The sequence below is a fragment of the Vanessa atalanta genome, chromosome 10, assembly GCF_905147765.1.
Source record: "Vanessa atalanta chromosome 10, ilVanAtal1.2, whole genome shotgun sequence".
Classification (NCBI taxonomy): Eukaryota; Metazoa; Arthropoda; class Insecta; order Lepidoptera; family Nymphalidae; genus Vanessa; species Vanessa atalanta.
The window spans coordinates 7,234,853-7,247,358 of NC_061880.1; the positions used below are offsets into that span (position 1 = coordinate 7,234,853).

Here is a 12,506-nt window from a genome sequence, read left to right on the forward strand (position 1 = left end):
TTATATTTTATCTTTGTTATTTAATTTATGTCAAAATTAACTTAAAATTTATTTGTCAAATGTTTAATTTGTGTAATGAATAATTTTATTTTATTTTATCAATTAATTAAATAAATAAAACAAGAAATGAAGATGTGAATGCTTTATTCAGTGCATTGACCAATTAAGGAAGTTATGTTACGTTGTTCAGGTACTTCGTCCGAAGAGAAAATTGAAGTTGATCCGCCTAGTGTTTGCCTAAGCCGAGTCCATAACCATAACCGAGACCTTTGCCATAGCCTAGACCGTAACCTCCATAGCCTCCCAAGAGTCCGTAGCCTCCAAGTCCGTAGCCTTCGAGTCCTCCGAGACTGTAGCTAGCTATTGGCACGGTTTTAATGATTGGCGCGCTGATGATAGGAGCGACTGCTACGCTCTTTATAATAGGAATTGGAGCGGCTTTGTATACATTAGCGGTGGAAATTGCTGGGGCCAAGATAGGTGCACTGTAGACAGGGGCGATACCTAGAAAAAAAACACATTTAGTTATACTTATGCTATTAAGAAAAGATAGATTTATTGTACATAAACAAAAAATAATTTAAATGAATGAAAAAAGCAAATCTACAACGATCGTCCCTGTTTTGCGGACTCCGACTAACATCAAAGTCAACATTATTGATTACATCTTTCAATCTTTCAATCCCTTTCCGTAACGTAAGTCATTTTCACTTTTTATTCATCAAGTAATGCGTAAGATATCATTCGTAAAAACTTCGAAATGTGTATATGCTTATTCTGTTGCCCTTTGAGGCAAGGCAATTAGGCAAGAATTTGATTTTCCCTTCCTTTACACTCCTCTGTTATAGTTTTACATAAATTATTGTTTATTGTTGAAAAATGCGCTTTGAATTTGATTTTTAATGCCTGTTGCCTTTGTACAATTTGCAAAATTTAATCGAATGTTCGCTACGTCGAATAGAATTGAGTCAGAGTTGACACCATCATATTTTTTTAAATGATACGATCACGTGTATAGCAAAAAATGTCGCACCAAACGTTATACTTTGTCTATATCACCCTTTTTGGTAGGGCTTTGTGCAAACATGTCAAGGCAGGAATCACCTACTCATCTGATGTTCCACCGCCACACAGGAATACTTAATATTTTGTTTCGGGTTAGTAAGCCAGTATGACTTCAGGCAAAAGGGACATAACAACTTAATTACCAAAGTTGGTGTGAAGAATGGTTAATATGTCGTACAGCACGTCTCTGAGCGATGCTGACTAATTGGCATCAAGTGGCCTATTCGCACGACCGCTTACCTATTACATAAAAAACGATATTTGGCAAAGTATTAAATATTTTTCTTACTGTATCCAGCGCCGTATCCTCCGTAACCGCCGTAACCTCCCAATCCAGATGCATGTGCGCTCACGGCGACAGCCACCAGACAAGCTAACTGAAATTATTAATAAAGAATATTCGCAGTTAAATAGAACAAATATGACTACGTTACTTATTACTTGTATATATTATCCGTCCGAATTAAAATTGAAATGCAAATTTTATGTGTTTTATTTTCTAATCAGACGGACAATATTCGTATGTATACATTTTTTATCTGTGCATAAGGTGACAGTGTTTTTTTTTTTAAATCTTCAGATTGATAATTTTTATTACGGCTAAGAAATTAAGCAATTATATGAATTAATTATTTGTTTATGAATAATACTTTATGATTTAATTATCGTTTTATGGAAATTATATTAATTTTCCAAATTTGAATTTAAGTTTAGTTTAATTAAAAAAAACCACTAGTATCCTTGATAATCAAAACAATGAACAGCAGTTCGAGGAATCAAAACAAAGAACTTATAAATGTATACTTTTTTTTACATAAAAAGACATAGAACAAGAATTACCAAATTCGGATTCTTTTCCATAAAAATAATTAAATAAATAAAATACTCACAGTGATGAATGTGTTCATTTTGCTTGATTTCTTCAGACCAAGTGTGTCGATTAGTGCAAATATTTCCATATATATACTCGACGATTTCCTTTAATTTTCAGCGGAATCGCGCATGCGTTATATGCCCATATTGCAATATTCGTCATAATTATTAGTACCATCCTTTTTCGTTGCTCATATTGCATTTGTATAATTATAAATGTTTTGATCTGATTTTTTATAATTTATAAGCCTATCATGAAATTATTGTCTGTTATGTGTTTTGATTCGACCAAATAATTTTTTAATGATTTAATTTATTAATAATATTGATTTTAAAAATAGAACGGAACTATAATTATACAATAATATAAGGAAATTGTAATTGTTTATAATGGGAAAACTACTAGGTTGACAGGTTGTATCATTTGCCTCCGCTTTTGGAGATATTAATTGTGTTATAAGTTATTTTTAGTTATGATTCTGCTCGCTGTTTCAGCTACGTATGAGAGCCCACAGGGGCAGGTTATGTTAGCTCCTTTTTTCATATGAATATTCTTTCAACTTTATTGATATTGTTCTAATAAAAGTAATTTATCATTAGTATTATATTAGCAGTCAGTATGAACTTAAAATATAGAATGTTTTGGATTTTTAATTTGTGTTATATTTGTAATTTTTCTTGTTATGAAACTTTTTATATTTTATTTTAATAATTATTACTTTCATTAATATTGTTATTTAAGATTAACATGAACTGAAATTATTGCATGTATCTGTTATGTATTTAATAATGTTATGTGATCAATAATAATTTATTTGTCTTTTCATCACTTTACTTTAATGATAATGAATATAGGATAAATGGAATGAAACAAAAAATAAAGATATGAATGCTTTATTTAGTGCATTGACCAATTAAGAAGTTACGTTGCATTGTTTTGGTACTTCGTCCGAAGAGAAAATTGAAGTTGATCCGCCTAGTGCTTGCCTAAGCCATAACCATAACCATAACCGAGGCTTTTGCCATAGCCTAGGCCGTAACCTCCATAACCTCCCAAAAGTCCGTAGCCTCCATAGCCTCCGTAGCCTCCGTAGCCTCCGAGACTGTAGCTAGCTACTGGTACGGTTTTAAGGATTGGCGCCTTGATGATGGGAGCGACAGCTACGCTCTTTATAATAGGGATTGGAGCTTTGACTATGATGGGTGCGCTGTAGATACGGGATACGTATCCACCGTATCCTCCGTAACCGCCTAAGCCGCCATAACCGCCATAGCCGCCGTATCCATAACCCAATCCAGATGCATGTGCGCTCACGGCGACAGCCACCAGACAAGCCAACTGAAAATTATTAGCAATTAAATATAACAATAACAACAACAAATATGACTTCGTCACTTATTATATGTATGTATATATGTATTATCCGTCCAAATTAAAACTGATGTGCAGAATGTATTTACCTATTTTATTTTCAAATGAGACGGATAATACTCGTATGTACACATTTTTTGTTTATCCATATCATATAATATTTAATTTATATTAAGATTTATAAGTACAAATATGACTTTATGACTACTACATATTTCTTAACAAAACATCAATTAATTAACTTGCAAGAGATATACATAAATTTTCGAAATGAGAATAGAGCACAATATTGACAAAAACACATTATGCTTTGCACTGAACAATCAAAACGGTTTTAAGTTAAAAAAGTTTTGAGCGCAATAATATTTTTTTTCTGTGCATAAAAGTCACAAGACATGAATCAAATACGGATTCTTTACCATAAATAAATAAATCAATAATAAAATACTCACAGTGATGAAGGTGTTCATTTTGCTTGATTTCTTCAGACGAAGTGTATCGATTTGTCTGAATATTTCCATATATATACTCGACGATTTCCTTTAATTTTCAGAGGAATCGCATGCGTTTGAGCATATTGCAATAATTCGTCATAATCATTAGTACCATCCGAGTTCATTGTTCGTTATTGCATTTGCATAATTATAACTGCTATGATCTGATTTTTAGTAAATTATATGCTCATTAATGTCTGTTTTGTTTTAATTGGGGTAGACGATTTACTAATATTTACTCTTAACAATATAGGTTAGAAAAATAATTCGAAACTATAATTTTTATAATAATAATGTATTATTTTGTTGCTTCTTAAAGGATTGGTTTGATTACAGTTATGATATATCCGTTAATATTTAATTGATTGTACTAACGGGAGTGGTTAGTCTCCATTGTTGTATCAGTTTATTTATCATTAAAAAAATATTAGGCTTAAATTTGTAATAAATTATACCTTGTAGTAGTAGGCAAATAACAATGATACCGACCTAATGTCGTCCGTCGTAGTTTAAACTATATGAATAACGATGGCAATTCTTAAATTGGTACCAAGTGTTTCATCAAATGCGGGAACATTGTTGCTGTTTACACTCTAACAGTGCTAACTCAACTTTGACGTATTTTTGACAAAAGTCCTTGTAATATTTGTCGGCATGACTCTGAATTTTAACCCGGATCTTTTTGATCTACAACCGAGCAAGCTAGTTACTAGGATAATATGTTCGTATGATTAGTTTTTATTTTTAAAATCATATATAAATGCATCGCAATCGCCGTTTTCATATAACTTATTTACACGTAAACCTACTCTCTAGCAAGAAGACCTTGATATTTATTAAGTGAAATTAACTGATCATTATTTAAAGTCAAATCGATTCATTGTTCGTGGATTTTTATTATGTGGCATATGACAATTTCTACATATGATTCTTCCTACATGTACATGTTTAACGCGCCAATAAAGATTTTGATATATGACATATATTTACAAGATGGCGTCGGATAATACAGTACTTTCTTTGTTGCAAATTTTAAATATTCAAGTTTAACAAATACGTAGTTGCAACCTAGTTTAAAGTATTTATCTTATTGCGTGTGAAACTTATGCACATCAAATATTTAATAATAGTTATGTTAAATTAAATTATATAAAGTAATTATTATAATAATCTCGTTTATTAAAATCCAGACAAGATAAGGCAATTTGACTTTACAATATGATGTGTGGAAAATGGTGTGAAACGTAATGACGTTGAAAGCGCTATGATTAAATTAAAACGGAGGAAGGAATATGCTGCTTAATCCACTTTGATTTGTATTATATATTTCGAATTAAATTATGTTAAAAATAAGGTAAATAATCCACTGTTGGTTAATAATATCGCCTTTAGTGGAGTATGGATTGGAATTAATGTCACGGTTCCTAGTTATTGCGTATAGGTTATATTATACGTGTAAGATTTCGTTCGTTGTACAGGTTTTAGGAAAAGGCACGATGCTTATTATAAAAATAAAACAGAGTAACGTAATAGCCTACAAATTCCCCACAGCTGAGCTCCTCCTATATGACGAGCAGGTTTGGAACTTAGCGTGGTACGTGACAGATTAATTATCAGATTTTAAATTAACATGGTTATTTTTATTACTAACAGTATTTAAAACGGGATATTTACCATGTTTTTTATTTTTATTTGGTGGAGCTCGATATTTCGACATTATCTACGAATGTCTTGTTCACGAGACTGACGTTTGCGGGTAGATGTTGACATCTACCCTCGGGACTACCAACGGGTCTACTACTACTACTATTACTACTACTACTACTATCTACCCTACCTACGTGATATCTACCTATGGTAAATATCCCGTTTTAAAGTCTGTTAGATTAATTATCGTCTACATATCTCATATAGATTATCATCTACCATATGCAGGTTTCCTAACGATGTTGTCCTTCTTTGCTAAGCACGCAATTAATTCAGGTGTCCCGATTGCGCGGATTTGAATTTCAGAATCAGAATTATTGCTTAACATTTACATTCTACTAACTACCGGGCCATTACGGTTCGGCATATTATATTATTAACATAACTCGAACATATGAAAAAATCAATGAATGCACTATTCTACTAACGAATATCGTTAAGAACCACTATCCTGTACTCTGCATGGTATAAACATAAGTAATAACATTAGTCTTGTATAAAAATAATTTGTCAATATTATTAACAAAGATTGTTCTTTTAATTCAGGTGTTCATATTGATGAAACACATTCTTGTTACGTGCCACTTCAACGCGTCACGCTAGCGGTGCATACAATGACACAACGTGTCATGCAACAGCACGTCATACAGTCAAACGTCAATCGGTACGGATATTCATGATACCTATTTCGTTAGGCCAGTTTCTGGTCATTTATCAGTAGCACGACTATTTTATTATTTAAAATTATTTTTTATTGAAAGCTACACCGAGTGAACACCAGCAAAACTCTAAACCGAAATAAGATACTATAAAAGTGCCCAGCGTCAAAATAAAATATTCTGTATTGACAATACATTTAAACAATCTTTGTTTAGTAATCAAAATTCCCAGGCTTACATTAGACATCGATTCGCGCTAATCTAGTCAAACTATACCGCAATTACCCAAATGAACTCTTAATCAATAGACCGTATAAATTCTACCGGAATTCTCTTCGGGCAATGAGCTATGACCAATAACCTTCGTTGTACCCTGATTGAGGAACGTATAAGTACCATGTCATCAGCGTGGCTCATATTAGTCATGTCAGTTGTTTCTTTGTGGCAACCGATCCTTGTACTTCGTAGTTTCTCAAAATCATTACATATGTATGCCAACGATGCGCGGAATGGTCGATATTAATATATTGTATCTAATACTTTAATCATTATTGGAGAGTGTCACCCAATTCCACGAAGTTTGTTTAATCGTATCAGTTTCTCTAAATATCTGTAGACTTTCTTGTCTTATTAGACGGTATTAATGTTTATCGTGGTCTTGTTAGTAAAATAAATCAAAAGCACGACTAAGGCTTAAATTATCATAAAACAGTACTTTGATTTGCCTTTTGAAAAACTCTTGAAGCTGTCGGAAAAACAAGGATGAAAATTATTCGTAAATTTCAGGAAATTTACCATTAATCTTTCGCTGATATACATAGTTTACATAAAGCGTAAAAATGTTCACAAAATGCGATAAAGTGCCGACACTTACAAATAAAATGTGCTCTAAGTTCAGCCCGTCAAATACCCCGCTTTACCTCCTTCATTTTCCTTATTACTTAGACTAGAACATTCGCTGTGAACAGAGTGGTATTCCTCTCGGTCGGCCAAATCCTTCAGAAAGCAAATAGGATAAGTACAAGCGAATAATAATGATGTTATTATTTAACTTACTGTATGTTACTTTAGTAAATTGTTTGTTTCCCAAACAAAAAAGTATATTTACTTTTATTTTCAACTAACTACCCAACCACACATTCTATTGATGGAAATATACAAAGTAATTTATTTTTTTTACATGTAACCTTCCTGAAGACAATCTAATCAATGGGCTAGAAACACAAAGAGGACAAATAAATGCATTCATTTTTATTAAAATAGATAAATAAAATATTAGAAACAAAATAGCATCAAAATATTTTATTATTAGATACAAACGTAATTATAAACCGCGTTAATATTTTCAGATTTACATTGAAGAACATACATAATTCCAAGTAAATTAAAATTGAGCAACCCGAATGATAAATCTTCGTGAAATAATCGATGCTGAATTAACCAAGTTAATAAGTCCGAGTTTCGTTGGTTGGAATAATTTATACGCCTCACCGGTCAATGGACGCGAGTTTCCTCCTAATTGCAAGGAATTGTTTGTGGAGGAACCCGATGTGGTAACGTTGATGGATTGTATATTTTGATGTGTTATGACACGTTATGTCCTTTAAGGAATTTCGGCGTGATTTCAGTTCGCGTTCTTTTTTTTAAAATTATCCTTCCAAATCTTCAAAATATATTCTAAAAATATTGCCAGAAAAATTGTAGCTATTCCACGCCGTAAGTTAGTAGGTTTCCTAACAATGTTTTCATTTACCACAGAAAACATTTTTTTTAATTACAACGATTCATATTCAATTTCTTTATATAAGTACAATGTTTGCTCTCTTTGTTTCGTTATTAATTAATAGTATTATGTATTCGTTATCATTATTATATTTTTACCAGCATTCATTAGAAAAACACGAATATCGATGATTTTATTTCTGTTCGACTTCAAGTATACGACATATGAAATCATTTTATAGTTAATTTATAGAAAAGTCTCCACTTAAGCTATAACAAAATTTCGATCAAGGACTTTCTATTTTAAGAGAAAATTGGTGTTATTGGATGTGTGTATGTATAATATATTTAGTTTTTTTTTTGCTGCGTTAAAAAACAACATTTAGTTATGGTACAATGAATAAGCGGAATATGCCGTTCATTTAATCAATAAAAATCATTAAACGCATCGCCGTAGGTGTGGGTTGCATGCAATAAAATGTATTTATTTTTGTAAAATATTAAGTACATAAGATTATGATGATATGTATAGAGTATCAGGCAACCTCTTTTGCTTCGTCGTCTTGTTGAGCTATATCTAACTTCGAAGGTTGTATTATTTAAGATTTCTAGTGAGAATATCCAAGCATGTATAATGCTTTCCTAACAATAAAGTGTCAGTAACAGGCCGGGTTTAGGAATTTTTGTACTTTGAAACGATCACTATTTGTGCTAAGCTGCCGTGTTAAAGATAAACTTATTTTACATTACAAAACGGCTTGCGATGCCTTGCCGTACAATTGAACTACGAGACTGAGTGAATTGAAAGTGCCCATGTGTTTATACTATACTATACTTCACTATAATATCTTCAGCGCAGTCGGCTAGTCTCCAGTGTGCGTGTCTCATATAAATATCTGTCGTATGGGTGTCTAACAGAGAACTAAAGCGGCATGGTAGAATGTAATGTCCAAGCCAGTCACTTCGGTTAGTATTTGTCTAGTTTTTTTTTAATGTATTTTACAGGTACGCGGACGAGCAAATAGGTAAGTGGTCAAATAGGTCAGTGGTAAGATGTGTAAGATATTAACCATTTCTAACATCGCCAATATACCACGAACCTTGGGAACCAAGAAGCCCAACAACACTGGGCACTGCTGTTGGGCGGTAGAATATCTGATGAGTGGGTGGTGCCTACTCAGACGGGCTAGCACAAAGCCCTACCACTAAGACCAAATGTGTTGTAGTGGAATATTTACCGAGTGTAATGTAAAATTTAATGAAAAAAAAGTTATTCGAGGCGATAAATTAATATTTAGTGAGCGCAAAGACATGGGTAAACCAGTAAAGTTTGCTGTTGCGAAAAACGCTCGACATCACCACGAATAATGTAGCGGAGAACTGAATTTATAAAACGCTAAAGTCCGCCTTTCTATTCGAACAATGCTTAATGGCGCTCGGAATATACAAACTATTTCTTGGCAAAGTTTATAGAAAATGACGCAAGAGCTTAAACGAAACTCGGCCCACAAAGCGTTTAGTGGTTCAGGTGTTAATAACCCTGGGGTTGAGTTTAATCTTTTAACACTGAACGAAAACTTTACTACAAAGGAATATCTGTTCGAGATTGTTATAAAGTGTTGAGACAGGTCTTGCTTTGCAAATAAAATATGAATGTGAGCATCATATATGAGTTTAACATATTATATAAACATAAAGATATTTTCTTATTCTAAAAAGAATTTCTTAAAATTACTTAAGCTGCGGTTTGAATTTTTTTTCAAAATTCACTTTTCGAGACTCAAAACTCAAACATCTCAAACATACTCAAATATTTTACGTAATTTTAGAGAAAACACGTTTTACTAGCCTATATTGGGTTTTATATTTGCTTCTCTATAAAAAATGTATTATATACGGTATATTAATTTCATTTAGTAATGGTTTATTTTTAAATTTGTAATATATAGGTACATTTAAGATTGAACAGGAATTCTAAGTCAACAGATCTAGCAATCAGTCATCATTTCATAAACCTTATACGTGTGAGTATAGGGCTAGCTTATTCATTTTTACAGCACACAAAAACAAACAATAGACGTTTTGTTAAAGAATTACTGACCAACCTCTAAAAATCCAAGTGTTCCACAAAGTTATATAGATTCGCACGTGACATTGGCGAAAGTTATATAGGAACATCAAAATTTTCCTAACGCAAAACAATAATCAATTTAATATATAAGATACATTAAATACATATTTAAATATTAATATATTAAGCTGCATTTTCAAGAAATAAAAATATACATTACAATTGTTAAGCGTAGCCATGCAAAGAACGTATATATGTTTCCAGAGGAAAGTTTTAGAGGTATATAACTTTTATCCGACTGTGAAGGGAAGGCATTAGTACAAGTCTCGGGATGTTGAGCAATTTTATACTATTTTAAATCGACTTTTCCAACTTTAATTCTAGCAGGCAAAGTGCATAGAGTTGAATAAAAATGTATTGTCATACATTACACGCGAAAAAGTTTTTTTTTGTACAAGTACCAAATCCTTTCATCGTTTGATTAAGTTTATTTATTTTAAATTCATGTATTCAATAAATAATTGCCAGCGCTGTATGCATTTTAATATTTCATATCGCTTTTAAATTTAAAAATAAAAAAATATTTATAAAATGTGTAAGTTTTCTTTTTTCGTTTATGGAAATTTTAATAAAAACATGATGTTTAATAAGCGTGCATGTTATCGAAATTAGTTTTTTTTTTGTGTGTGAACTACAACTAATATTTTTGTATGTATCTGTGTTTTTTATATTCGACTTCAGTGCAAAAACGTGCACTTTTAATATACACTATTATTTTATAGAATTGAAACATTTAAAATACTTACACGTAAATATATTTTTTATAACAAGTATGAGTCAAATAGTTATTATCATAACTTATTATTATCTTATAAAATCAACATTATATTACATTTAACCGTATACATTGACACAGAATCCCAGCTATCGCTAAACCGTGTTCATTAATATCTATCTGGGTGCTGACTGACGATAAATAAAGAAAAATGTTTAACCATCTGTATCTATATTGGAAAAAAACTTTTACTTTACATTCTAAAGACACAACTAGGAATATGTTTACTTTTAGTTAAACAAATACCGTAATCTACTCTATTTTTACATTTAATCCTATCTTAAGGGTTATACCCTTTCAAAAAAATAAACAAGATACTCGAATACAAAAATAATTAAAAACAGTTATTCAATTATCAAATGGCCGTTGTCCTTTTAAAAGTTCACATAAAACCGGCTTGAACCAGTTCGAAGCAGTCATTAGTCGGAATCGTTTCGCTCTTAAATTATTCCCTTTGTCTTTACCGCTCATTCGCCCCCACTCCCTCTTTTTTACCGTTGTACACTTTAATTTCAAAGGCACTATTTTCACCCCAGTAACCGGCCAGACTGCTGGATGAATTATTTGAAACAAAAATCTAAAAACGGCTGGATCGTGTTTTTTCATCGTTTGAGAAAATGAAAACCGTACATGTTTCTGAAATTATTGTTACAATGATTTTTTTCCCCGTTCAGTTCTGTGTAATAATGTATGTATGCTTGACGATATTTACATGAATTCTATATTTCTAGCGCGAGACCCCTCGTGTTGCAGTGTTTTCTTGTGAAATTTGACTCGGTCAGATTAATCAGTGACAAGAGCTATAAAAAATATAATTTCATAGTAAGACATGCTTTATATATGAAATTCTTAATAATACTGTTTTAAAATAGTATCTAAATGTAAAATATAATATTTTTTTTAAATTTTAGTTACTAGAAATATGTATTCCTTTATACAAAATATTCTCTATAAAACAATTTATTTGAATAAAACATAACATTTATCGTATAAATGTAGAAGAAAATATGATCAAGAAAGAATTAAATTATATATTATAAATGACATTATACAATCAAAATGTGTATCAACAGTTTTTAAATGCTCCTTTTTAATTCTTTGGTACTTAGGTTTTGTAGCAACTTCATACAGTTCGTCGCTTTTGACAATCTGGATAATCTGATTGCCATATTAATAGGTTTAGAATAATATCTTTCTTCTTTTAAAGCTACTTCAGTGATTCTAGTAACTAGATTGAAAGGCTGCCGACCTAGTGATTGAGTAGCTTAGTGGTAATAAAACTTATTACCTTAACCTCGACTTGAACATAATCGTCTTTCAGATGTTGAGATGGACCAATCAAAGTGCTGATTCAATGATTGCAATCTATACATAATTTACTATTTAGGGAATACGACGTAACAGGCAAATTACGATCATTTTTAGTGTACCGTTACTTCATGTATACGTTTTAAATTTACGTTTATATTTCAAATTTGTCATTGAACTGACAGTTAAATGAAAGAGTGACGTATTGTTCGTTAATGCGCCACCAACCTTGGGAGCTAAGGTGTCCCTTGTGCAGGCACAAGTAGCCAGTATACTACAGGTATTCATTCACCCTTCAAACCGGAACACAACAATACTAAATATTGTTGTATGGCGAAATCACCACATAGTATAAGACCAAGTCGCTTCCCGCTGTCTGAGTCCCTGTGATTGTGATGCG

General features: G+C 31.7%; 2 protein-coding genes across 2 annotated transcripts; both read right to left on the reverse strand.

The window, feature by feature from the left end:
- Window positions 1-226: 226 nt before the first annotated feature.
- LOC125067082 (glycine-rich protein-like) lies at window positions 227-1,973 on the reverse strand. The gene is made up of 3 exons (XM_047675461.1): window positions 1,956-1,973; window positions 1,355-1,442; window positions 227-504 (listed from the first exon to the last, which is right to left on the reverse strand). Exons 1-3 carry the CDS (start codon window positions 1,971-1,973, stop codon window positions 227-229), a joined length of 384 nt encoding a protein of 127 aa, XP_047531417.1.
- Window positions 1,974-2,914: 941 nt separating this feature from the next.
- Window positions 2,915-3,780, reverse strand: LOC125067083 (shematrin-like protein 2). Its single transcript, XM_047675462.1, has 2 exons — window positions 3,763-3,780; window positions 2,915-3,277 (listed from the first exon to the last, which is right to left on the reverse strand). The coding sequence occupies exons 1-2, from the start codon at window positions 3,778-3,780 to the stop codon at window positions 2,915-2,917; spliced, it is 381 nt and encodes a 126-aa protein (XP_047531418.1).
- Window positions 3,781-12,506: the final 8,726 nt, after the last annotated feature.